At 43.0% G+C, this 27,120-nt stretch overlaps 2 protein-coding genes and 1 long non-coding RNA gene across 7 annotated transcripts; 1 reads left to right on the plus strand and 2 right to left on the minus strand.

The window, feature by feature from the left end:
* Window positions 1-13,714: 13,714 nt before the first annotated feature.
* On the minus strand, window positions 13,715-16,155 carry LOC105496562 (solute carrier family 39 member 2). Of its 2 annotated transcripts, none has more exons than XM_011767070.2 (4): window positions 16,023-16,155; window positions 15,713-15,843; window positions 15,419-15,464; window positions 13,715-14,639 (listed from the first exon to the last, which is right to left on the minus strand). In XM_011767070.2, exons 1-3 carry the CDS (start codon window positions 16,135-16,137, stop codon window positions 15,453-15,455), a joined length of 258 nt encoding a protein of 85 aa, XP_011765372.1. In that variant the 5' UTR covers window positions 16,138-16,155; the 3' UTR covers window positions 13,715-14,639; window positions 15,419-15,452. The 2 variants fall into 2 exon arrangements, with proteins under 2 accessions (XP_011765372.1, XP_011765371.1); XM_011767069.3 differs by having other exon boundaries at window positions 15,419-15,469.
* A 405-nt stretch (window positions 16,156-16,560) lies between these two features.
* Window positions 16,561-19,385, plus strand: LOC105496563 (uncharacterized). Of its 4 annotated transcripts, XR_011626033.1 has the most exons (4): window positions 16,561-16,691; window positions 16,853-17,101; window positions 17,764-17,899; window positions 19,246-19,385. It is a non-coding gene; the product is annotated as an uncharacterized lncRNA (long non-coding RNA). The 4 variants fall into 4 exon arrangements; XR_011626032.1 differs by having other exon boundaries at window positions 16,615-17,131; XR_011626031.1 differs by having other exon boundaries at window positions 16,615-17,101.
* On the minus strand, window positions 18,543-25,494 carry LOC105496565 (methyltransferase like 17). Its single transcript, XM_011767071.3, has 14 exons — window positions 25,361-25,494; window positions 25,057-25,210; window positions 24,842-24,976; window positions 23,227-23,308; window positions 22,819-22,900; window positions 22,252-22,325; window positions 21,514-21,608; window positions 20,961-21,031; window positions 20,673-20,780; window positions 20,346-20,414; window positions 19,633-19,683; window positions 19,283-19,375; window positions 18,863-19,047; window positions 18,543-18,788 (listed from the first exon to the last, which is right to left on the minus strand). The coding sequence occupies exons 1-14, from the start codon at window positions 25,433-25,435 to the stop codon at window positions 18,683-18,685; spliced, it is 1,380 nt and encodes a 459-aa protein (XP_011765373.2). The 5' UTR covers window positions 25,436-25,494; the 3' UTR covers window positions 18,543-18,682.
* Window positions 25,495-27,120: the final 1,626 nt, after the last annotated feature.

The raw sequence follows: 27,120 nt of genomic DNA on the forward strand, positions 1-27,120 counted from the left end.
AGTGCTGAAGTACCACACTGCAGAAAAGAAGCGGCATAAATGGAATCATTGGGGACCAAGTAGCTTCTCAGAAAAACACAAGGAAAAGGCAAAAAACTATAACCAGCATCAATCTTTGCTGCTCTTGTGTATTATGGACAGGAAGGCAAGTCTTTCCTACATAGATAACACTGTCAGCAGGGCAATCTCTAGAAATGGGAGCACATTACATGTATGTGTACATAGGTGAGTGTGTGCATACACATCTATCATGTAGGTGGGTGTGTCAAATGGGTGATGACTGTGTATCTTTCCCATAGATGTCTCTGCATAAGAAATCTGAGTTTGGTAGAGAAAAAGATGCCCTCTTCTGGGAGCTAGTCGTGGGGTGGGGGTTTTGTCCTTGACTGACCTCCCTACTCTGTTGGAGAGTGATGAAAAGCTCAAGAATCAAGAGCATATTCCATGTCCCATTTCCATGTCGAGCAGCTAAACATTCTAGTTTAGCCCACGGGGACACAGTGCCCCCTTGTGGTTAACATGGTTCTTAATAACTTTCCCCAGTTCCCAGGTCCCTTGGTGTTTCCTCCATCTTACAGCTCCATTGTACTTTGTGGTTCTGTGTAGTAGCTCTATAGAAAGGAGGTCCTAATATCACGGTTGGCCATTGATCTTGACCATTTTCAGGATTTTTAAGATCAGAGCTGGGAGGCTCAGAGGAGAAGAGAGGTGATTTTACAGAAGCAGAACCACAGTCTCCCTACTTTTTGTCTCTGCTTCAGGTTTAGGACTCCTGTTTCTCCCTTCCCCTTATTGTCAAGGAATCTGAGTATTTCCCAGACTTTAGGGACAAAAGCCCAAGACAGCTAAGAGAACATTCGGTGGGAAAGAGAGTGAAACAAGAACAGAGTGAAAAGAGCCTTATGGTTTCAGCTTGAAAATTCAGGATCTCATGAAGAGCTTTTAAAGGGTGAGTCTTTAAAGGTACACACAAAACAATGAACCTGCAGTAGGAGGGATGGATGTTAGACATTAGAGAGTATATGAATGGTACGGGAAAATCCTGGAGTGGGAGACACCATCTTCCTCTCTCTCTCTTTCTTCTTTCTTTCTTTCTTTCTTTCTTTCTTTCTTTCTTTCTTTCTTTCTTTCTTTCTTTCTTTCTTTCTTTCTTTCTTTCTTTCTTTCTTTCTTTCTTTCTTTTTTTCTTTCTTTCTTCTTTCTTTCTTTCTTCTTTCTTTCTTTCTCCCTCTCTTTCTTTCTTTCTTCTTTCTTTCTCTCTCTCACTTTCTTCTTTCTTTCCTTTTTCTTCTTTCTTCTCTTTCTTATTTCTTTTTTTCAAATAGGGTCTCATTCTGTCACCCAGTCTGGAGTGCAGTGGTGCGATCTCTGCTCAGTGCAACCTCTGCCTCCTGGGCTCAAGTGATTCTTCAATCTCAGCCTCCTGAGTAGCTGGGACCACAGGTGTGTGCCACAATGCCCAGCTAGCTTTTTGTATTTTGTGTGTGTGTGTGTGTGTGTGTGTGTGTGTGTGTGTGTATGTATGTATGTGTATATATATACACATTTCTTTTTTTTTTTGGTAGAGACAGGTTTTCGCCATGTTGCCCAAGCTAGTCTCAAACTCCTGAGTTCAAGTGATCCGCCCGCCTCAGCCTCTCAAAGTGCTAGGATTACAGGCGTGAGCCACTGTGCCTGGCTGGGAGACACCACCTTTCTAGAGCAATTTGAGGACTAACTAGAAAGTGAGAGTCAGTTCTGACTAGAGGCCAGGGTATGATGAGAGCAAATAGTGCCCAGAGCAATGTCATTTGTTTGTATCTTCTCTCCTCACTAACATCAGAATTTCCCACGAATTGGATAAATATACAGTGAAATTAGAATGTCTTGTGTATTTGACATTCAACAACTTTGAAGACAGTAACAAAGAACACAATTTAAAAATTTTAAAAATCAACAACTAGCATTTTGTAAGCATTCCCACGCTGGGAATGCCTCTCTGCACTATCCCTCTCTGCACCTCTTTTGCTTCCCCCTTGCTAGTGGCAGTGGGCTCCCTGCTCAGGTCAGTGGGGGGAACGTGAGGGTGTCTGGCTGGTTGCCACACACACATACAAACCCACTCAAACTCTGGCAGCTGTTCCTTGTACCTGATCAGATCAGAGGCAGGAGCAAGGGACTGTTTCCTGCGGTGAGGGTGGCAAGACACTCTAAAATTGTCCTTCAGGGCGAGGTGAAGTGGTACAAACTCTCATAAGAGTTTGTCTGGAGCTCTTTGGTTTTTGTTCCTAGATGGTTCTTGTCCTCGTGTGTTGATCTCTGACTGACCTCCCACACTACTACTGAAACTCTGGTTTCTCCCTGATGCTATTCCCCAGCTCTCTTTCTTTACACATTGTCATCCTACAACTGCAATATTCAAATCAAACCCTCAGCTTGAAAGCAAAGGGAAGATGAGTTCCAAACGGTTACTTTAGAGAAAAATGTACTGGTGGCAGAAATGGAAAGCTGGCTCTAGGAGGGCAGTTGGAGGTATCATTGTTCTATTTTCTTCCTCTTTAAGTACATACAAAGTACATATGTGGAGTGGAGAATGAGGGGTAGGGATGGAGGACAGGGATTGGGGAGGCTTGAGAATTGCTCTACATAAATCCTCTCCTGACTATTCCAACTAGTTTTCCCTCATCCTCCCTTTTCCCATCCTGCATGTCCTTCCTCTGATTTTTTTTTTTTTTTTTTTTTTTTTTTTTTTTTTGAGACAGAGCCTCACTCTGTTGCCCAGACTGGAGTGCAGTGGTGCAATCTCAGCTCACAGCAACCTCTGTCTCCCAGGCTCAAACAATCCTCTTACCTCAGCCTCCCAAGTAGCTGGGACTACAGGTGTGCATCACCACACCCAGTTAGTTTTTTGTATTTTTTTTTGTGTGTATATATGTGTATATATATGTATCTTCTTTTGTAGAGATGGGGTTTTGCCATATTGCCTGGGCTGGTGTTGAACTCCTGAGCTCAAGTGACATGCCCGCCTTGGCCTCCCAAAGTGCTGGGATTATAGGCATGTGCCACTGTGCCTGGCCTTTCCCTCTTTTTTATTTTTTCACCTCTCGTCATTCTAGTTATCATTTGTTATAATCGATCTCTTAGGACTGAGTGAATCAAGGCTTACTCCTGAATCAGGTTAGTAGTCACCATGCCCCAGGCATCTCGGCTCTCCTTCCTGTCCTAGGGTCCTTATGCCTGTTCTTATTCCAGCCTTTCTTGTTTTAATCTCATTCAGAAATCACATTCATCTTCTGCTTCTGTATAACCCTTTCTGGCTCCTTGCTGGGAATTCATATCTTCTGAAAAAAATCAAAAGATTATTTCAGTTTCCTAGTACTGATGTTTGCCCTGATATTCTCTACATGGAGCCATTCTCTAGCTTTATTCTAGCTCTTGAAACAATATGGTTCAAACTAATGATGGTTCTGTTCCTGGTTGGTAAGAATTTGGGGAAGAGGAAAGGAAATAGCCATGGAAAGGAAAGAAAGCAATGATGGCTGAGGACAGAGGAGGCTAAAAGGGCTTCTGGGATAGAAGGAGGCAGAAAGTTCATGACTTATCTACCTATGCTTGACATATCCCAAACTCTACCTCATCTACCTCAAATGCTGATAGCATCAGTGACCCACAACATGGCAAAGAGCTCCAACAGTCTAATGTACTTCTCCTTGAGTCTCCTTTCTGTAGCCATACAAATCCTCTGTACTAGAAATAGTTCTCTAGCTTTCACATAAATTTATACCTTTCAATTCATCTCTCCCAAAGCCCTAGCAAGATCACTCGAGTTGAAAGTAGCAGAGAATGGATGGTATGTGGGACATCTTCTGCTTGCCTCTTTAGATCTGGGTACTATGCTCTGTGCCCCATGAGGCTTACCTGGTTGCAATGCACCAACAGATATTTTGTCCTGTGGCTTCTGTTTGGATTTGGCAGGAGATCAAAGAGTAGCAGAGTAAATTTTTTTGCCTGGTTCCTCCTTTTTGGGTCCCTGCAGGTTGGCTGCATCCTTCTAGCAAAAGGCCACAGCTCTTGTTGGATGGCCCTCTCTAGTTTCTGACAACTGCTCCCTTCTCTTCAGCCTAGGTAATTGCATTGTTTTTATTCAGTGCCAGGGTGTTGCCCCATGATTTGTTGCTGTGTTCAAATCCACACCTTCCTAAATACTCCCTTTATTAATATCACCTCAATCATCTAAGGTACTATCTGCTTTCTTCTGGGATCCTAACATATAGGTTGGGGAGATGGGAGGATGTGGTAAGGAAAAGGTAACGAGGGAGAAGAGAATCTATACACTGAAGTTTTCTTAGAATCACAGGAACATGGGCTTGAAACCCAGCTAGCTATGTGATCAAATTATTTAACTTTTCTGAATGCCAGTTTCCCTGGACTTACTGTGGAGATAATGTCTACCTGTTGAGATTATGAAATATTGAGTTAATCAGGTACCTTCAGGCATTTGTTCATCCATTTACATTCCAAGCCCCCAGGGATTGTGGATTGCCTAAGGAAATTATTGCTTTCTAAGAGTTTCAAGTAGTCTTTGACTAGAACTAGAGGCAACAAATGGGAGTGTGTAGCTGTGTGGTATTTAGCATTCTATACACAGGGGGTCATCCCCTCCTTTCGTTATTTTATTTTTATTCTATTTTTTGAGACAGTGTCTCACTCTGTCTGTTGCCCAGTATAGAGTGCAGTGGTGTGATCTTGGCTCACTGTGACTTCCACCTCCCGGGTTCAAGCGATTCTCCTGCCTCAGCCTCCTGAGTACCTGGGACTACAGATACATGCCACCATGCCTGGCTACTTTCTGTATTTTTTTTTTTTTTTTTTTTTTTGAGACGGAGTCTCGCTCTGTCGCCCAGGCTGGAGTGCAGTGGCCGGATCTCAGCTCACTGCAAGCTCCGCCTCCCGGGTTCCCGCCATTCTCCTGCCTCAGCCTCCCGAGTAGCTGGGACTATAGGCGCCCGCCACCTCGCCCGGCTAGTTTTTTGTATTTTTAGTAGAGACGGGGTTTCACCGTGTTAACCAGGATGGTCTCGATCTCCTGACCTCGTGATCCGCCCGTCTCGGCCTCCCAAAGTGCTGGGATTACAGGCTTGCGCCACCGCGCCCGGCCTTACTTTCTGTATTTTTAATAGAGACAGGGTTTCACCATGTTGGTCAGGCTGGGGCTGAACTCCTGACCTCAAGTGATCCGCCTGCCTCAGCCTCCCAAAGTGCTGGGATTACCAGCGTGAGCCACCATGCCCAGCCTCCTCCTTTCTTTAAATAAGCACCTGGTTTGGTGTCATTCTCAATGATAATATATGTGAAAGCAATACTATAGTGTTCCTGGACCAAACTGAGGGTCGGCCTGCTATTTCTTGTGGCCCAATAACGAGATGCAGATGAACTGGGGAGAAAGAGTTTTATCTCTGTAACCGACTGCGGGGAGACGGCCTGGAAATGATCACCAGATCAACTCAAAATTACAAAGTTTTCCAGAGCTTATATACCTTCTAAGCTATATGTCTACGTGTAAGTGTGCAGTCTTCTAAAGACATAAGTGATTAACTTCTTTTAATCTATGACTAAGGTCTGAGTCCGGAAGACCTACTTCTGGAGCCTCAGTAAGTTTACTTAATCTAAGTGGGTCTAGATGCTGGGTTGATTCCCCTTATCTTGTCTCCTGCTAAATCACAGACGTTTAGGGAGTTCCTTCAGACCTCCAATAAACTTGTTTGTGGAGGCCTGGGGAGTTTCTTCAGACGTCCAATAAAACCTGTTTAATCCTAAGTGGGTCCTGTTAAGAATTCCTTCACTATTTTGTCATGCTTTAAGGCCCAAGAAAGGTCTAAGCAAAACTCTTGATGGGCTTTTGTTACATTACAGCCTTTGTTTAAGGGCACTGGCTTTTAATATTTAACTTAACTACCCAGTCAGTACTGAAAGAGTTGCAATGGAGGCCTGCGTTAGTGAAGCCTGGCCTGCCACAATCCCCACTGTCAATTTGTGTATGATTTCTGTCATGCTTGTATATTTATTTATCATGAGAATCGTAGGGAGATGGGGCATTGTAATCTTTCTGGCTACTTCCTGCTGAGAGAGGGTCATTGTTATGGGGCACCGAATGCAGCACTCGAGTGGAAGAGGTCGATTTGTTCCCAGTAGCACTCTCTGTTTTGGGGAATTAGAGGCAGTGCCCGATGAAACATAATAGTATGCAACAGCAACACATATAAAGAGGTTGCTGCTGTTTTCTTCTGAAATGTAAGTTGTCTAGTCTTCAGTTTATAGGGCTTTAAGAAAGCACAGTTTAGGTTTCAATGATTTTCAGTTAGGAAAAATGGGGAAAAAGGAAAAGCAAAAGGAAAAAATTGAAAACATTATTTGGAGACTTGTAGTCAGAAAAATTAGAATTGAATCCACACTGTAGAAAATAATAAAAACTGAAAAACGTAAGGCAAGACTAGAAATTAACAACAGGTGTACTGTAGTTTTGAAACAATTTTTCTCTCTCCAGTTTCCCATTTTTATTAAAAGGCAAATCATGATAGAACTGGTTTGCTTTATTATACCTGGCCAGATTATTTGCATAAAGTGAAGCAAGAATAATTATTTTTTACATAGGCCTTTTAAATTGGCTTCCATGGAACTTTGTTCCATAGAAGGAATCTGAGATAAGACCTCTTTAAAGCCAAGCCCAAACATGAATTTGTACCATCAAATACCTATGAGTTGGGTGAATTCCTTTCCTCTTGAGGTTCCAAGATACCTTGGGGTTCCCGGCCTGTCAGAAAGTAACATTTTTTACTTACTACAGGTCAGAAACCCTGTACAGGGACTGTGTACACAAAATATGAGGCCAGTTTCCCAAGGGCTTTATTGGGTTCATAAGTCAAGTTTGATTCCTTAAAGGAAAGCACATCATTCCAGTCAAAGCCATGGTAAAAATAACCAGTTTTTCCAATTGTGTCCTCTTACAAAAGAAAACAGGTTCTTACTGCACTTATGCAAATAACTGTGTTGACATAACTTAAGAATACTCACAGATAGTTTCCAAATTCTGGAGAAAATCAGGTAGAGAGAAACAAGTATGCTCTAAATTTTGTTCATGGGAGTATTAAATTTTTAAAAGCTGTCAGTAGCTCAAAAGAAAAGTTTCTTTGACTTTGAAAAGCAAACTAAGGATTAGCAATATTATAAGCAAAATGTCAACAAGATCATTCTGGTCTCCTGTTAGTTCGGTTCACGCAGTTAATTCCTGTCCTGCTTGATATTAATGAACATTTTAGCTCTTCAAAAGCCCTGAACGTTTTCCCTCTATTCTGATGTCACGATCTCAAAAGCTATCAGAAATCGGCAATCAAGAGCACCTGGTAGAGCTTTTTTTTTTTTTTTTTGAGATGGAGTCTTACTCTGTCATCCAGGCTGGAGTGCAGTGGTGCGATCTCAGCTCCCTGCAACCTCTGCCTCCCGGATTTGAGCTATTCTCCTGCCTCAGCCTCCTGAGTAGCTGGGACTACAGGCATGCATCATGCCTGGCTAATTTTTGCGTTTTTAGTAGAGACGGGGTTTCAACATGTTGGCCAGGCTGGTCTTGAACTCCTGACCTCAGGTGATCCACCCTCCTCGTCTTCCCAAAGTGCTGGGATTACAGGCATGAGCTACCAGGCCCAGCCTTGTTAGAGCTTTATAGCTGATTATAAAACTACCTTCAAAAGAGTATGAAAACAACACAACCGTTGTTTACAGATAACAAAAATTTTTTGGGTAGCCATAGTTAAAGATACAATTGACGGCTAGCCGCGGTGGCTGATGCCTGTAATCCCAGCACTTTGGGAGGCTGAGGCGGGTGGATCACCTGAGGTCAGGAGTTCAAGACCAGCCTGGCCAACATGGTGAAACCCTGTCTCTACTAAAAATACAAAAGTCAGCTGGGTGTGGTGGCATGGGCCTGTAGTCCCAGCTACTCAGGAGGCTGAAGCAGGAGAATTGCTTCAAACTGGGAGGCAGAAGTTTCAGTGAGCCAAGATCTCACCAATGCACTACAGTCTGGGTGACAGAGTGACACTCTGTCTCAAAAAAAAAAAAAAAAAAAAAAAGAGACACAACTGACAAGGAAATCTGTTACCTCTGTGGCACACAATAATAATTTAACAAAACAATTGTAATTATTACTGATAACATACACTAAGATATATCAGAATTATAGGAGTCTCCCATAACTTTGGAACGCATACCAGTAACATATTTGCACAAATATAGCCCAAAGAAAGCCAAACACCATTTTATATTTGACAATGCTTCCTGTATAATTTTCATACCAAATAAGCCAAACTTCACCTTTACATTAGTGTACTATGAATGTTAAACCCAATTCTTAATAAATCCTTATAGACATATTTACCCAATTTTAATGTTTGACCATAAGGTAAGATTTTATAGACTTTTTATAACCCTTTACAATTTTTGTTAAAGAGCAAGTTAGTGCTCTAAGAGAAACCCATTGTGCTTTTATTTCAATGCTCAATTTACAGAAAAACTGGATGATTCCCTTTTAACTTTAGCCAATATTTTACACACAGAATTTCCTCTACAATTAACCTTCCACAGCTTGCTTAAACCTTTATCTTTATTGTATCCAACTTAAAACAATCCTTTAACCTTTTAATCGAGGCGAAAATCCACATTCTCATGCCTCCTTATAATCTTTTACCAAAAGTATATTTTACTTTCCTTACACACCTTGTATGTAAACTGTTTCTTCAATAGTCTTAAAATACATGTTACACTGTTAACTCTTAGCAACCTTTACTTTTGGTGAAAACATTGGTAAGTTTGGGATTTTAGCTGTGTACTAGGTGTGGAGGCTAGGACCTAGACAGAAGTGCAAATAAGGTCTGACTTATTCCAGCATCTAACTCCATGTGTCCCAGGCCTTACCTAGCTGTAAAGCAGGCAAGTTGTACAGCTAAGAGTCATAGTAGCATTTTATAAAGCATTTAGGAGGCCTAATCACCTTTAAATTGTACAATATTTCTTGCATAAATTCCCTTTCATAAATTCTTTCCCAGGCCAGGCACAGTGGCTCATGCCTATAATCCCAGCACTTTGGGAGGCTAAGGTGGCCAGATCACCTGAGGTCAGGAGTTCAAGACCAGCTTGGACAACTTGGTGAAACCTCATCTCTACAAAAATACAAACATTAGCTGGGCATGATGGTGGGTGCCTGTAATCCCAGTTACTTGGGAGGCTGGGGCAGGAGAATCGCTTGAACCTGGGAGACAGAGGTTGCAGTGAGCCGAGACTGCACCATTGCACTCCAGCCTGAGTGACAGAGCAAGACTCCATCTCAAAAAAAAAAAAAAAAAAAAAATTCTTTCATGACTTACGCAGACAATCTCTCACATGCCTTGACTTTCTGACTTGTCCTAAACATCCCTCTCTTTAAACAACCAGTTATTTTACTTTAGGACAAGAATTTACCATACAAGATCCTTTCTTATATAAATTCTCTTTTCTTTAATACCTTTTTGCATAGCTACGGGGCAAGGCTAATTTCACATGTCCCCAGGCCTTATCTAGAATTTAACCCTCCAAAATAAATTGAACAATTTTTAAGTCAAAGAAGCAGTTTATGGACTAAAGCATTTTGCAAACCTAATATTTGACCTGCATAATTTAGACCAAAGGTTTACATTTTTGAAGTTAGTTTTATTTTACCAATAATCTTTAAAACTCTATTTATTTTTATAAATTTCTTTATATCTCTCTTATTCCCTGGTTTCTTTTACCTTGTTTTGTATATAGTCTTTAAATAAGCTTTGAATTAGACAAAAATTAGTTACCCTTTAAAAAAGACACAATCTTTAGAATGTTTTCCTATAATATATTATTATTGGAAAATACCCAAATAATGAGATATCTGTTGTTTGATATAACTTTAGATTCTAAATTTTGAGAAGTTATTTACAAGTATTTACCCAATTACATTTATCTAATTATTTATTTTAATCATTTACCTGGATTATCTATGGAAACTGCAATAGTCATTATTTAAAGTTTTGAAACCGCCATTGCAAAATTATAACTGAGACAGTGAAAATGATCTGACCTGACTCAATTTTGCTTCTAATCTACAAGCTGTTCTTGTTTATTAACTTAGTTTATAGTTTAGCTTTGAAACAAAGATGGTAACAGCCCTTTCCCAGAACAAACTTTCTTCATGTCTGTGGACTAGACTACCTAAGGCCACAAGATAAGAAGTTAGGGTATTTTACTAAATAATTCAAGATGTAGCTATTTTCATTAAACCAATATTAATGTTTTATTTTTAAAAACTACACAAGCAAAGATCATTCTGTTTTGAGCTGAGTTACAGTTTTGTAGCCTCTATGCCAAAGTTTGACACTTTATAGTATTTGGCAGAGATAAGTATGAAATTGCTTGATCAATAAATGCAAACAAAAATGTATGCTGGCAGCTCTTAAGACATTTCTAATATTACTTTACCAATAATTTTTAAAGCTAGTTTATTTATTAAAGATTTTACTTAAGTCACATAAACTTGAAAAAGCACTTGACTAGTCTTTCCTTTTTTCTGTTAAAGTGTGTAAGTGCTTTTATTTTTTCTTTGAGTGAGTAAATTAGAACTCTTTTATATTTTTCAGTAGTGAAACATGGTGTACACAAGATATAAATACATAGACATATTAGGCATGCCAACAGAAGTACATTTTATAAATTCATAAGCCTTCCTTTTTCCTATTTTTTAACTGGATCTTTGAGCTTTGGGCAGAGCCCACACTGAATCCTGGGTTTTCAAAAGGGGAAAATTATTATGAGGCTAGACCATTTGATGCTTTTACAGTGCACTTAATTTTTTTTTTCCAGACAAAGACATTTCTAAGCATCTAAGTTACACTTTTTCTTAAAAACCCCAGAGTAGGTTCTGTTGTAATAGCCATTAATGAAGAAAACAGAATTCAGTCAACTGTGAAGAAAAAACTTTTGCTCAAAAAAAACAAGATCCTAGGTGAGAAATAAACAAAAACATGAAGACCTTTTAAATACAAACATGAACACACATGCATATACACATACACATTTTGGATGGTAGCTTTTGATTAAGCTGACTCTCAACCATTGAGCGTCTAAAAAAAACCTTTCTCCTTCCCAGAGGCCTCCCAGCAGGAGTGGACCCAATACTTCCCACTTTCAAGTTTACATGGTATCAAAAGGAACAAGACAGACACACAAACAAGTGGAGAAAGATTTCAGACAAACACAAGGGGGAGTGCAGTCAGGCAAAACAGACTCAAAACTAACTAACTCAAAACCTGATCTCAACCAAAATGCAAAGCAGGTGTATGAGCGAGCCCTATTGCTTCCCTTGGTGGTACCAGACAAATGGCTTAACAAGCCCAGATAGGAAAACAATAGGCTCCTGGCATATGATCCAGTTAACTCACCCTTTGAGTGTGTCTGCTCCTGACCTGCGTTCTTCGCCAGTAGTGAAAGGGATGTGCAGATTTGCACATGAAACAGCCCTCTGGAGGGTCCCCGGGGGAGACTTCACCCCACTGCTGCTGGGATTCTCCTGAAGACTGTCTCGTTGCAAGCTGCCAGCCGTTGAATGCAGCACCATCCTTATCTCCTGGCTGGCTCACCAAATTTTGTTTCCAGGCAAAACAGAGGGTCACGCTGCTATTTCTCATGGCCCAATAATGAGATGCAGATGAACTGGGGAGGAGGAGAGTTTTTATTTCTGTAATCGGTTACAGGGAGAAGGCCTGGAAATTATCGCCAGACCAACTCAAAATTACAAAGTTTTTCAGAGCTTATATACCTTCTAAGCTACATGTCTACATGTAAGTGGGCATTCATCTAAAGACATAAGTGATTAACTTATTTTGATCTATAACTAAGGTCTGAACCCAGAAGACCTACTCCTGGAGTCTCAGTAAGCTTACTTCATCTAAATGGGTCTAAGTGCTGGGGTGGTTACCCTTATCTTGTCTCCTGCTAAATCACGGAGGTTTGGGGAGTTCCTTCATATGCCCAGTAAACTTGTTTGTGGAGGCCTGGGGAATTTCTTCAGACCCCCAATAAAACTTGTTTAATCCTAAATGGGTCCTCTTAAGAATTCCTTTGTTATTTTGTCACGCTTTAAGCTTTGCCAGGAAAGGTCTAATCAAAACTCTTGGTGGGCTTTTGTTACATTATGACCTTTGTATAGGCACTGGATTTTTTTAGCTTTTAATATTTAACTTAACCAGTTGCAGTCTGTAATCCACGAACTGAAACAGGGCTTCTCTTCCACTGCAGCTGGCGTATCTTGTTGTGTTTATGAGTCTGACAGACAAATATATCTGAAGTAGATCTCATATGCTGATCTGTGAGGGAGATAAGCCCCTTGTTTTGCTTGACTGGAAACAAGCAGGTGACAGGGATACTCTATCTAGAAATAAAAAGAAGGGCTGTGAGATGAAAATGTGATGGAGGCCTGTGTTAGTGAAACCTGGCCTGCCACAATAGTACCTGGCACATAGCCGTTGTTCAATGTAGAAACTATTACAGTAGAAACTACTACACACTGGACAACTGTTCTGAGTGTATTACATGTTACTGCATTTAATACTAAATGGAAAACACAATACTATGGTGCTCTAGGGAAAGGATTTCCTGTGTTAGACGTATCTATCATCTATCTATCTATCAATCATTTTTGTCTGAGGCTTGCCTTCTCACTGACCTATGGGGGTGTAAACTGGGCTTGTGAGGAGGCTTGTATTTCTCACTTTGTAGGAAGGGGAACAGGATCGAAAGGAGACAGAGACTGAGAAGAAGAATGAATGTCCATGTTAAGGCTATTTGGGCTTCCATGCTGAAAATACCAGAAAGGGCCAACTTGTGAGGGTAATTGAACTCACAGGGCACACTTCCTCTTTCCCCATTTCTCCACTAAGTTTGAGATATTCCTCCATCTCATGAGTTGGGAGCTATGCAATAGCCATCCTGTTCCTACCAATTCCAGCTAACCTGCTTTCGTATTTGTCCTCAGCAGTTTTTAAGAGAAGCAACACATTGTAGGGGTTACTTAGATGGAAAGGGAATTGGTAAGGCAGGCAGAAGGAAAGCCAGTAAGTCCTGCAAGAGCCAAGTAATCACTCCAGGCATTTATTTTAATATCTGGTACCTTTCTCCCTCTTCAAGCACACTGCTTTTTAATACCTCAACACAAGGCAGCTGGAAGGATATAAAAGCTCAAAGAAGAGCAGTAGTGTCCCTGAGGCCACACAGGGCTCAGTGTGAAAAAATGGGAACCTAATGGAGATAGGCTCCATTCTGCCTGATCTCCATTTAGCCTGGACATGTTATGGGTGGCTGATAATAGGTACTGGGAATGGGGTGGTTATGGTAAATGTAGGAACATAATTGATCCACATCATTTTGGTTTCTAACTTGCTTTCCTTTTAAACGCTGGGAACTGGCTCATTTTCTCAACTACAGTGGATAAGGTGGGAGGGGGGTGTTGGAATTTTAGCCCATGTCTGGGGGTGTGGCTGGCAACTGACAGAATGGCTAGGGGCCATAATTCCAGAATAAAATACTGCATTCAACACTTATCCTTCCCATTCCCTATTCCACCACTTCCTGTGCCAGATAGCTTCTAGGCAACCAGGAGAAATAAAATCCAGAATGGCTGAAGGAGGGTAAAATGGGCATTTTATTACACACAGTAGCATAAATGGGACAAGAATAAAATCTGGAGCATCTCTGTACCAATTCTCCAATTAATAGCTACTCAACCTAAATATCTTTTTCTCAGTCCTGGGTGAGAAATGGGATCTCATGTAAAGGAAACCTGGGGTCCAGTCCAGTCCTATTGAATGCTATTTAGTCTCAGTAAAGAAATGTCTGAGGGCCAAAGCCATTTGGGAGGTCTCCTTGGGGATAGAGAGGTCATCCTAAATAGGTCCATCAGAAAAGCTAGGAATCTCTCAGGCCCATAAGGCAATAAAGGCCATGAAGGCAAAACCAGCGGCTACACAGCTCCACTTAGCTAGAGGGGCCTCAGGACTAGCTAGCTCCCGTGGAAGAATTTCTAGGAAGGTGACATACAGGAAGGTGCCAGCTGCCACACCCTCTAACACAGCCTGGGCTAAGCCCCGCCCTCCTTCAGAGTCCCTTTCAGTCACAGCCAGCCCCACGGCTAGGCCCAGGGGGGACATGAGAGCTAATAATAGTATGGAGAACACTGCCCATCGTGACCTGGTACCTAACTGCACTAGCCGCATTCCTACACCAAACACCACAAGCCCCTTATGAGCCAGGACAGCAAGGCAGAGCTGCACGGTAGCTGCTACTGTCGGCTGCAGCCCCACAGCTAGCCCTTCAAACACTGAATGAAAGGAGAGTGAGAGCAAGAGGACAAGGGCTCGGAGGGGACTCTTTGAGGGTGAGGGTAAATGTCCATGGCTGTGGAGTTCGAAGATATGAGCCCCACCCCATTCTTCCTCCTGCACTGTTGATCCTCTAGCAGCCCCAGGACAGCACTGCAATGCCAGCGACTCCAAAAAGAAGATAAAAAAGAAGCCCAGGGAGATGATGAGCTCTCCATAAGGATACTCCATCTAGAAACAAAAAGAAGGACTGTGAGATGAAAAGAAAGGGTAGGCAATGCATTGGATGGACATGGAATTGGGAGATTGAAGAGAATGAGAAAATGTGGTAACAGAACACAAAAAAGGGTAGGGGAATGAAGCCAAGAGTAGACATGGACGTGTAACAACAAGAATGCCAGAGTGGGCTGGACACAGTGGCTCACACCTGTAATCCTAGCACTTTGGGAGACTGAGGTGGGCGGATCACTTGTGGTCAGGAGATTGAGACCAGCCTGGCCAACATGATGAAACTCCGTTTCTACTGAAAATACAAAAACTAGCCAGGCGTGGTGGCACGTGCCTGTAATCCCAGCTACTCAGGAGGCTGAGGCAGGAGAATCACTAGAACTCAGAAGGTGGAGGTCGCAGTGAGCTGAGATTGTGTTACTGCACTCCAGTCTGGGTGACAGAGAGATTTCATCTCAACAAACAAACGAAAAACAACAACAACAAAAGACTGCCAGAGGGACTAAGGGACACAATCTCAAAAGAGTTAAAAATACGGGAAAATGATGTGAGGTATATCAGAGGATCCAGGGAAAGAATGAAAGAGTAAAACAAGAGCTTTCCCTGGGGATCTATAAACTCAAAAGGATTGGGTCTGCTCTTCTTTTCCTCTACAATGTCTGAGCTAGGGAGCAGAAGGGATTCTTGGTACTCCTCATGCATTCCTCTCAAAGGGGTCTGGGTATGAAAGGCCTCTCTGGTTCTCCTCACCCCCCAGATAGGGGATGGTGGGAGGTACTTACATGAGCCGAATCAGCATCACCAGAAGAATTTCTCTCACTTGTTGATCTGTTCTAAGGAGAAAGCAGCAGAAATTGAAGTGGGATGGAGCAGCGCAGCTTCCTGTCCTGTCCCTTCCGCAATTGCTGTTTTCCTTAAAGCCTAATCTGACTTGCTTTCACCATCCCACACAAGAGCTGTCATTTTCCCTGTTGTTCCACCCATGTCCTTGGCTCCGTCACTTTCCCACTCTCTTTCCTTTGTCCTGTTTATCCTTTTGGCCTCATAGACCTGCGGCTTGAAATCTCTGCTCTCACCTGCACCACGAACTTCTGAATCTGTGATTCAATTTCCTCCAGGGCTTCAGCAGTCATATGCATGAACCCTGCTCCCAGGAAAACACCAGCAGAAATACAGCCCAGGAGTCTGAGGACTCGCCGGTGATGACCTAATAAAAAGCAGAAGTTAAACCCACTTGGCACTGAGGAGACAGACAAAGGTGAGTAAAGAGCAGCAGGTAGCACTCAATATCCCAAGGTTGGGGGTGGTGAGAGAATCAGAGCGAGGTGTCAGGACAGGGTTGAGGTGAGACTCAGGCTATGGAACAAAGATGGGATAGGGCTATACCTCTGGCTGCATCAATCTGGAACCATTTGAAGCAGATGGGAGTAAGGCCACAGCCCAGAGTGAGAGCCAACAGGGCAAACAGGCAGCCAAGTTTTATTCCTAGTAGTTGCTCCATCTCTGGGGTGTAGGGTAAGTCCAGAAGTCAGAATGACAAGGGAGCTGCAATCTTTGGAGCAGGCGTGGTATCTTAGGTGGTCAACACTGGAGTGTCCACTCTCGTGAGTTTCAGGAGGCTGTTGGTATCTTCTTTCTGTGTTGCTTCTGCTTGTGCAGCATTGCAGAGCTGACAGATCCTGCTCCAGCTTCTAGCCCTCCTGCTGCATGGAGGCCCCTCCCCTGGTTCACGCCTTCCTGAGCTTGGAAACCAGAAACTCCAGACTCCTGCCAGGCACAGCCCAGTGGCGTCTTCTCCTCCTCTTCAATGGCATGACTAATCCAAGAGCTATGGAGAGTCTTAGTTCATGTGCTTGGGGTTGCTCTAATCCAAAATAGGAAAGTCTATGGTAGCTGCTTCCCAGCTATTTTGTACTGGGGACAATCTGGTCCTGTCTCACTCTGGACATTTGATCTAAGCCTTCCATACCCTCTCCACCCCATCCCAAGTCTTACAGGTTGCAATGCTGATACTTGAACCACTCGCTTTCAGAGGAGATTTGGGGCCACCTGGAGGTAAAGAGGTGGGGCTGAGAGGTGGTGCTGGTGCTACTCTGTGGGAACTAATACATGAGGGAACTACCCTTTCCTGTAACCCCAGAAAAATAGCTGCAGGCATGGAAATGTCTAGTGGTAAGTTGATTTGTTTTTTTTCTTTCTCTTTTGATTGGGACCAGTGTTGAGAGGAATGAGTTGAGATTTCTGCTATTACATTTATACTGTTACAACTTCTGACTGTGCCTGTTTCCTGGTAAGAACTGGAAAAAAAGACATTTAAGTTTTAAGACAACAAGCTGCTCTAGCCCTGAAACAGCAAGGCCTAGGGGAAAACAGAAATTAACTGAATAAACGGGAGGATTCTACCTGGATATAGAGGGGTGGGGGTAGAAGATTCAGTTCTGATGGGAATCACTCTTGATGGAAATGTATGGGGCATTTCCCACACATACTCTAGGGTAGTTGAGGGACCCTGGGAAAGACAGAAGGGAAGGCGGTAGTGAAAGAGGCCAGGCAGCTGCTGATTCCTCTATTCAGGTGGCCCACATAACAACCCTGAGACCTGCTGAGCCAGTTCTCAGAGCTCTGGAGGCAGCTTTCCTAGCTACTCCAGATTATCTTCCTAGGGAAGTCCTGGCCTCTGGTAGAAGCAGTATTCTTGTAGTGTTACTGGATGATTTTTACAGTGTTACTGGTCCCGCTGCTTGTTCTTGCGATCCAATAATGAGATACGGACAGACTGGGAAAGAAGGGAGTTTATTTCTGCAACTGATTACAGGGAGGTCGGAGTAGCACACCAGACTAACTCAAAGTTACAAGTTTTTCTTTAGCTTTTACATACAATTCAAGCTCTGTGACTACCTGCGGGAATGTTTCCTAATTAATCTAAACTAGGGGTCTGCAGATAAAAGTTTTTGTTTTTGTTTTTTTTTTTTAGAAACAAAGCAATAAATGATTTGATTTAGAAATAAAACCATTCCCATTATTGCAGCATTATCGTCAGTCATTGAATGCTAAAGCTGTTTATGCTTCTTTTTCCCTGGGATGTCTGAACCTGGCAACTTTTCTTCCTATTCTTCTATGTTCTTAGCAAACCCACATCAAGGGTGTCTGTTCGCGTTTGAAATTCATCAGCATCAGAAAGAGCAAACATGTTGGCAGTATCTAGAAAACCATCAACACGACCATGGGGCAGTTCATTTCGCTTTGCAGCTGATCCCACCATAGTGAGTACTTGCAGATATTTCTTCATCTTAAGTTGGTCCTGGTATGGGTTGTATGTGCAGGAATGCTTTATCACTCAACTAGATCTGAGGTAGAGAAAGTACAGGTGGGGCTTTAAGGGGCTTGCTTTTTTTTGTATTCCAGCCTTCATACTCAGGCACCAGGTTCCCCCAATTCATTATACATTTTTCTTGCTTCTGCTTTTATGTTTAACTTGTACATTTATCATTACAGCAAAGGGCTTATAGAAATCTGGTTTTTCTACTTCTGCTTTAATGATCAGCTTACACATTCATCATTACAGCGAAGAGCTTATGGAGATCTGAACTGCCACAATAGGAGAAGGCGAGCTTGAGATTTGTGTGGGAAGCTTGGCATAAAAAATCTGAGGAAGCTCTTCATTACAGGATAGACCAGGATAATTAACTATACCTTTTACTTTTTTTTTTTTTTTTTTTTTTAAAGAGAGGAGGTCTTGCTCTGTCACCTAGGCTGGAGTGCAGTGGTACAATCACAGTTCACTGCAGCCTTAACACCTGGGCTCAAATGATCCTCTTGCCTCAGCTTCCTGAGTGACTGGAAATGCAGGCACATGCCACTGTGCCCAGCTTCTACACTTTTTAAGAATCACAAAATCCACTTCCATTCTTTAAAAATTTATTATTTATTATTAAAAATCTCAAACAAACACAGACATATGGGGATACCAGCAGTCCCTTCCTGGATACCAGGTAGTGTCAGCCCTGGCAGGCATGATAGAAGAAAATACTTGTTAGACATCCTTGTCAACTCTCAGAGGGATCTTGAGCAGTGGATGGAGGAAACGCAGACGGAGTAAGCACAGGTAAAAGATCTCCCCAGGAGCTGACACGGGCACAACGATACAAATCCCTATGGAAATGAGACGTTAATGTGGGCTGCAGGTTCTCACCACATCCCACTAATTTTGGTCACACCCCCTATACCTGCCATGCCGGCGGGCTGTGATCACAGCATGCTGCATATGCCCATCTGGACAGCACAAGTGACAATGCACATGGCGAGGTCGTCTAAGGACAGGCTGAGTGATACGGGGCCAGCGATTAGCCTCCTCTGGAGACCCCCGAGCAAGGATCACCATAGAGAACTTTTCTTCCTTTGGTTTCTTGTTCTAAGATAAGGAACATAGAGACTGTTTAGAAGAAAAACATATGGGAAAAAAGTTTGTCAAGCCCCTTCTTCCCCATTCCTGCAGTCCTTTTTTACAATGTGTAAATCATATACATGTAGGCCCTAAAGTCTCTAGGCTATTCTGTGAATTATCCAACGCCTCCTAACTCTGACTCTTTTTCTTCCTGTTTTTTCCAAGATGTTTGCTTCCTGCTGCAATATCCCCAGGTACCTACCCAGCGGAAGGGGATGGGATGGTACGCCTGTGAGAAGCTACACGCCAGTGGCCTAGAGGTTGTCAACTGGGGACAAGGGAGTTCATGGGGACACTGTGAACACATAAAAAAGTGAGGTAAGACAAAAGAGCCATCAATCACAAAACTTAAAAACTAAGAATAATAGAGTCAAAAGGGGCCAGGGAGAATGGAGGACAGGAACAGTGGGTAGGAAGAGCCAGGAGAATCATTAGGTAGGAACTGGATAGGAACACAAAGTAGTGGAGAGTGGCTTAGCTTTACCATCTTACTTTTCCTGGCCACACCTGAGTTCAGATCTGTGTGGTGGGACAGGTAGAAGTAATACTTACCGGGGCAAAGACAAAACTAGGTCGAGGGTCCAAAGGTGACTTCTCTTTTCCCTGAAATCAAAGGAAATAAAAGAAATAAAGCTGGGCCAGGTGTCTATTTTCATAACTCAATCTCTGCAGTCAGTAAACTGAGGACTCCTTTAACATTCAATTCTAATAACGATTAACTACGTCCTTTGAGTTAAGCTGGCTGCATCTTTAATACTCCAAACAAAGAACTTTCTCTTTGCTGCAGGAGAAAGGCAAGAACTTGGCACAAAGTACGGTGCTCTCCCTTGTCAGCAACCTCCACTCTCAAAAAAATCCCACTCCAGGACAATGAAATTTATGATTATACACTGGCTCATACTCTCCCCCAGTGACAAGGTTCTCAGCTCAGCAATGCCCTAGACTAGGAGTCCGCAAACTTTCTTTTAAAAGGCCAGACAGTAGGCAAAATCTATCTCTGTCCCAACTACTCAACTCTGCTGTTTGTAGTGTGAAAGCAGTCACAGACAACAGAGGCACAAATAAGCATGGCTTATAAAAACAGGTGGCAGGTCAGATTTGATCCACAGGCTCTCATTTGCCAACCACTGCTCTGATTCATAATGACTTTATATGCCCAGTTTCCTGAGAGTCACCCTTGTCAATATATGACAGTCTCTTTAGTCTTCAAGAGAATAACAGTAATTAGTGACATATGCATGGCGGAGTGAGGGAAGAAGCCTTACCTTAAGGACCAGATCCCTGGCTTCCATGAGAAGTCTGTGCCCAGCTTTTGTTCCATTCTCCACCAGTACCTATTCAAAAAAGGGAAAAATATGAAGACTTAAATTACATGAAAGTGTAAATGTCAGTAGCTCTGTAAAAGCATTATAGATGGAAAAGGGGTCCTAAAAAGAAATACGCATTATATATCAGGATGGAGACCCTCAAAGAGGGATAAAGAAACCCATAAAGGAGAAAAATGGTGAAGAATGAAGACAACGAGAGAAGCAAAGGCATGAAATCCATGAAGCTGCTTTAAGACTTAAGGAGAACAAGGAATTTTAACTCACCAGGAAATGACCTGTCTTACGCCATAAGGTTTGAACCACCTCAGTGCGGTCAGCCCTGCTGGGCAGTTCACTTAAGGAAAAGGCTGATACTACTACATCAAACTGCACCTGAGGACCAAGACAAAGAACATGACACACTCAACATCTCTGCATCCCAAGAATATAATAAAGTCCTAGCTGATAAATTTCTTTTATCTTCTGACACTCAGTGCTGGGCTGCAAAGCTCAAGCCATAGTTTTCCATCTGCCACATTCCACATTTAGAATATTCTAAACATTGCCACTTGCCTTGGGTGATACAGGTAGAAACTGTCTGAAAAAGACACCTGGAATATAAGGCTCCTCAGATTCTGAACCACCTGTGGAGAAAAGAAGAGGCAACTTTGAGTGTGTAGGAAGTTAGGTATAAACTGAAGAGATATCCAGATAAGAAACATGGCCCCAAGAATAGGGAAAGTGTCTATCAAAAAGGGCAGGGATGAGCCAGATATGGTGGTGCATGCCTGTAATCCCAGCTACCCCAGAGGATGAAGTGGGAGGATGGCTTGAGGCCAGGAGTTTGAGACCAGCCTGGGTAACAGGTTCTAATTAAAAACAAAAACAAAACAAAACAAAAAAAAACGGCAGGGAGAATATTAGGCCTCTTGTCCTTTGAATCTTACCCAACCCATCCTCAGTCCAGCAGAAACCTCTAATACCACCCTTTGCTTGACCATAACTTTAAAAGTAAACCAGATTCATCTTAATTTTTACCCTCTTCTCTACTTCCCAGTAAAACACTTTTACTAGTACCCCTTTGCTTTCTTAACTCCTTCAACTTTGGAAATGCTCTTGTACTCACCTTTCAGTAGTTTTTCTGCCAAAGCCAACATGGCAGGTGATTTGTCCACACACATATATTCACGTAGGCTCTGGCCCCAAATACTGTTAGCAGCCCTAAGATGGCAAAATTATTATAAATCACCAATTCCCATGACCAAGAGTCATCTCTACAAGAGACCCATTTACACCCAACTCCACCCCTGGGAAAAGAGAGTGTTATGTTAAAATAGTTGTATAGTTAGTAATAAAATAACTAATAGTGTTATTTTCTTGTTTTATTTACAATTCTTTTTAAAAAAAGGTAGACTCAGCTGGGTGCAGGGGCTCATGCTTGTAATCCCAGCACTTTGGGAGGCGGAGGCAGGAGAATCACTTGAACCCGGGAGTGGAGGCTGCAGTGAGCCGAGATCGTGTCACTGCACTCCAGCCTGGGTGACAGAGCGAGACACCATCTCCAAAAAGAGAAAAATAAAGGTAGACTCAAAATACTATTTGTAGGCAAAAAAACTTTGATTGATAATTCCTTTTCTTTTTAATTTTTCTAAACATGCGCCTTTTTTTCACTTGACATTTCTTTAAGTTCTGGCCCCAATCCATATACCTTCTTCTGCCTTGCCCAATCTGATGGAAGAAACATTATAGATTCCCAACTTGCCTATTCTCCCTCTGGTTTTCCAGTCTCTTAATTTTTGAGTGGTGTAAGTATGGCTTTCTAGAGCTAAAATTGACCAAGACAGGGCTGAAAAAAGTTACTCACCAGGTGACAGAACCAGTACCCGAGCCAAAGTCCATCAAAGTTTGTGGCTGAAATGCTGGATTTCGAGCCCGGATCTGAAGAAATATACAACATCCCACAGCAGAGTAATTAGATACTTATTTAGGACCTTGATAAATATGAATTAGGAGCCTATCACAGAGGATGTGAGATGTGAATGCCTTTTGAGATTCAATATAAATACCTTATGGGATAAGAATCTCTTAAAACAGTGATTCTAAACCTTTCTTGGGTCACAGAAAGCTTTCACAGGATAAAGAGAACTTCTTTATTTTGTATTTTTTTAAGAGATGAGGTCTCACTCTGTCACCAGGCTGGAGTACAGTGGAGATCACAGCTCACTGCAGCCTCAAACTGGCTCAAACAATCCTCCTGCCTCAGCCTCCCAAACAGCTGTGACTGCAGGCAGGAGCCCAGCATGCCCAGCGGAGATCCTCTTTAAAAAAAAATGCATATGCAATGTCCCAAGAATCCCCATCCTAGAAAACTACTTTATGAATAGGGAACTGATGGTCAAAAAGTTCAGGTTGGAAGTTAAGGGACTTTCACCTCATGGAATGCTCTGGAGACTGCTGCAAAGCCACCATCCAGTCTTGCTGCCATATACACCAGGCTCAGTCCCTCAGTGTAGCTGCCATTAAAATCAGAGAGTCATACATACTAGTAAATAACCTTAATCCCATAGTTACCTTCTAGATTTAGAAAATGACATCTTGGAAAAGGCTCTTCCAGCTCAGGCCTTTCACTCCCCAATACAAAAGGGTCCTGGGGAACCTTACAAACACTAAATTTTCAAACTTCAGGGTTCGAAACTTTGAACTTTAACTTTTTCAAATACTAAATTGATCCTTTTAAGGTCAGGTGATGTAAAAAAAAATACTAAATTGATTGTGTAATTGTACTCCCCCAACTCTCTCTGCCTTTTCTTTCTTGTGCACCTCTTCTAGGCCCCCTTACCTCAGCTCCTGCCAATGGTAGGTAGTTTTACGTAGTGCATGTAGCACTGCTCCACGAAGTTTCTCCTCTGTCTGACATAAGTCTGTGGTGAGAACAAGGACTGGAAGTCAGGACCTAGGGAGAACAGGGCTCAGATCCAATATCGGAATATACTGCCCACCCAGTCCTCCCTGACTCCACCTAAGAAAGTCTTAAAGCTCAAGAGAGACAACAAACCTAGAGAAAAGTTTCAGGCAAGAATTAACAGTAACTACTACCACTAACAGATTGTTTCAAATAGCATTTTGCTTCTAAGAATGATTTATTCAGCTTAATCAATCCTGTTCCACAGGTTTGTTTTGCATTAAAGGAAAGTGTGATAAAAATTTAAAGGGTAAGCTGGGCGTGGTGGCTCACACCTGTAAGCCCAGCACTTTGGGAGGCTGAGGCAGGTGGATCACAAGGTCAGGAGTTCAAGAATAGAACAGCCTGACCAACATGGTGAAACCCTCTCTCTACTAAAAATACAAAAATTAGCCAGGCGTGGTGGCGTGCACCTGTAGTCCCAGCTATTTAGGAAGCTGAAGCAGGAGAATCACTTGAAACCAGGAGGCAGAGGTTGTGTTGAGCTGAGATCGTGCCACTGCACTATATAGCCTGGGCAACAGAGCAAGACTGTCTCAAAAAAAAAAAAAAAAAAAAAAAAAAAAAATTAAAGGGCACTATTTTTTGGATTTCTTCACTTCTCCAAAATTTAAGGTTTTGATGATCTCCACTTTTCCTATGGAGAGGAAAGAAATTTGAAAATCTAGGTCTCATGACTGTTCAGTTCAGTACTATTGAGCAAGTATCTACTGATCACCTACTATGAGCCAGGTACTATAAGGTGTGCAGGGAATGCAAGATGAATAAATGGTAATGTTAAGGAGCTCACAATCATGAAACTAACTTGATGAATTATATTTATCCTCTTATCCCAGAAGAGGATTTCAGTACTGGGTAGAGGTCATCCAGGGACTTTATTTTACCTGAATAAAAACTTAGAAGGTCCTAATCCAGTGGACTTGCAGGAAAAAAACAAGTATCTAGATTTTAACAGTATATTGGTGGCCAGGCACGTTGGTTCACGCCTGTAATCCCAGCACTTTGGGAGGCCGAGGTGGGTGGATCACCTGAGGTCAGGAGTTCAAGACTAGCCTGGCCACCATGACGATACCCTGTCTCTACTAAAAATACAAAAGTTAGCCGGGTGTGGTGGTGCACGCCTGTAATCCCAGCTAGTGAAGAGGCTGAGGCAGGAGAATCACTTAAACCCAGGAGGTGGAGGTTGCAGTGAGCCGAGATCGAGCCATTGCACTTCAGCCTGGGCGACAGAGCAAGACTCTGTCTCAAAGCAAAAACAAAAAACAAAACAAACAAAAAACAGTATACTGGGACATTCTAACCTTTACCTAAGCAATCTCTAGAATAATCTACCTTCTTTTAATAAGGCATCATTGTTACAACTGCTGCTCTGGTTAGAAAGTCAAATAAGAGACTTCAGTACCTGTTCGAGAGACTGTAAAATTATTTCTTACTCTTCATTTCTAACCGATATTTCAATCTGGCCTACTTTTTAATTATTCTTAAGTCCTACCTGGGTTTTCCAGAAATTTCTTCTCAAAATGCCTAGCCCGTCTTTGCAACTCCTCTGGCTCCACAGGCAAATGTCTGCTCCAGAGATAACTGGTCAGTGTTTGCACCTGATTCTCCATAGTGGGCCCAGCATTCTCTATGGGCCAAAGATGAAAAGCGGAATCACTTGCATGCAGGTCCAGTCCCGTTTCTTCTCCCTTTCCAGCCGTTACTCACCAAGTAGCAGTAACTGGGCACCGTCAGCCAGTGCCTGTGGCAGCCGCACGTGCGGTAGGTTTAGGATGCCAGGGTGCTGGCGATGAGGCCTCTTCTGCAGGAAATCGGACTTGTTATCTATCTGTGTCACTCCAGGTACTACTGCGGCGAACGACTGCAGGCAGAGAAAGAAAGGTTGATTTTCTGGCAGAAAGGAAAGTTGCTGGCGCTCGCTAGGGCGGGGGCTGCCAGAAGCGCTCCTCCTCCGCGCGGAGATGTCTCTGCAGATCCAGTCTCTCCGTGAGCCGGCAATGTAGGTACTCACCCGGGCCTGGGGAGCTACTCCAAGGCCGGGGCACCATCTTCCTAATATCAGTAGAGACTTCAGTGCCCCCGCCATGGCTCCGGAGGCGAACCGGAAACGGAAATGTAGGTTCCTGTGACCCTCAGTCACAACGCCGCAAGGAGCCGCCTTCGCAGAACGTCCCCCGACAGTTTCAGCCAACCAGAAGAGCGAGTGTTTGCCAGCAGCCAATAAGCAATGGTTATATAAATATCCTTGAGGCGGAAACCGTGTTTGGGCTGGAGGCTGCGTCGGGCCTGGTCACCGGCGCCAGAAATCAAGAGGGTGGGGCGGGACGGGGGCGGGATGGAGTTGGGTGTGAGCGCGCCATTGACTGGCAGAGACTGTTTCTGGGAATACTGACTTCCTGTGTTCTTTGCATTCCTCCGCGGAGAACTCTGAGTATTGGGTTGTTTCCCTGTGTGAAAAAGGGAGACTGCAGTAACGGAAGGAAGAGAAGAGAAAAATCATATTTAAGAGACTTTAGACAACAGAAATTAATAGTTAAATAATTATTGAATAGTTAATAGTTTGATAAAAAACCTAGTTAATAGGTTTATTTTTATTTTTTTACATTTGTTAATTTCTCTTCAAATGAGACCAGTCTTCTTAGTAAGCTAACATAACACTTACTGAGAACACCTACGTGCTAGGTACTTCAGGGAAAAGGACTGAAACTCGCTTCACAGAAAACTTGGTTCTGACGGGGACCCTCCTGAGTCTGCTGCTAGATCACACTGTTTCCCCCAGGCCTAGGACTTCTACAGATGCTGTCGTGACTACCTGAGGTGCAGAATCTCAGGTGGGTTCAGCCACTCTTGTGACGTGATAATGTAACACAGGGTAATGTCTCCAGAGTCTGCAGGCCATCAACTCCTTCATTCACCAGAGCATCAGAAGGATAAATGGCATATGCAAGGCCATATCTACTTTCGGAATCTGACAGTGCACAACTGCTACCTCAGTCTCCAAACACTTGAGCTCACCCAGTGTGTGATTTCTGTGGGTTCCTGCCCCCCTAATTTCTGTTACAGGTTTAGGATGTTCTCCCAGCATATCCACTTGACTTGTATGTGGAACCAGCCAGTTCATCTGGAGGGCTAGACTCCTGGGTCATCAGGCCCTACCACAGGTGGTCCAGGGATCTCAGGTCCCAGCACCCTAATTGGACTGCCCTTCTGTGGTCCTCTCCCTTATTCGACTTCTTCCTCAAATCTGCAGTCCTCACCGACCGCAGCCTGCCAGCTCTCTCAGGGCTCCTCATCTCGGGGTGAGGCGGGGTGAGAAGACATGGGTGGACAAGGGGAGAAGGGCTGCTCTGCCTCTTCCATGCGGAACCGCCTTTCCTGTAGATGAATGCAGGGCCCACTGACACGTCCTAGGCTGACACTTGCCTCTTTTCTAGCTTTTCCTCAGTCCTCCTTTTACCTAGGAATCTTTCCTGGGTGCTCAAAAGGGTCACCACAGTGACCTCTACCCTTCCAGTGAGAATGCTCACATTCATATTAGTGATCCTGTGTGTGCTCTGGGCTGAGGATTCTGCCCTAGAGATATCTGAGGAGTGGAACCATTAAATTGATACCTGTTGATGATATCTCTCCAGATTATTAACAAGTCCACAACCCAGGCAGTCTCAAAGGTTCTTACTCCTGAAGTTATCCCTCATTTTTTGTGCTAATCTTGCCCAAATGCCAGGGTGCTGGCGATGGGCCTCTTCTTGCCCAAATGCAAAGATAATTCTG

This window comes from Macaca nemestrina, chromosome 7 (genome assembly GCF_043159975.1).
Source record: "Macaca nemestrina isolate mMacNem1 chromosome 7, mMacNem.hap1, whole genome shotgun sequence".
NCBI lineage: Eukaryota > Metazoa > Chordata > Mammalia > Primates > Cercopithecidae > Macaca > Macaca nemestrina.

Excerpts from the sequence above, each read along its gene's own strand:
- LOC105496562 (XM_011767069.3), bottom strand. The coding sequence starts at position 16,137 with ATGGAGCAACTACTAGGAATAAAACTTGGCTGCCTGTTTGCCCTGTTG. Across the intron at positions 15,844-16,022 it reads CCAGATTGATGCAGCCAGAG|GTCATCACCGGCGAGTCCTC; the intron begins GTATAGCCCTAT and ends GCTTTTTATTAG. Across the intron at positions 14,640-15,418 it reads GTGATGCTGATTCGGCTCAT|ATGGAGTATCCTTATGGAGA; the intron begins GTAAGTACCTCC and ends TTTTGTTTCTAG.
- LOC105496565 (XM_011767071.3), bottom strand. The coding sequence starts at position 25,435 with ATGGCGGGGGCACTGAAGTCTCTACTGATATTAGGAAGATGGTGCCCC. Across the intron at positions 22,901-23,226 it reads TACCATTGGCAGGAGCTGAG|CTACACTGAGGGACTGAGCC; the intron begins GTAAGGGGGCCT and ends TTTTAATGGCAG. Across the intron at positions 21,609-22,251 it reads GGTACTGGTTCTGTCACCTG|GGCTGCTAACAGTATTTGGG; the intron begins GTGAGTAACTTT and ends TTGCCATCTTAG.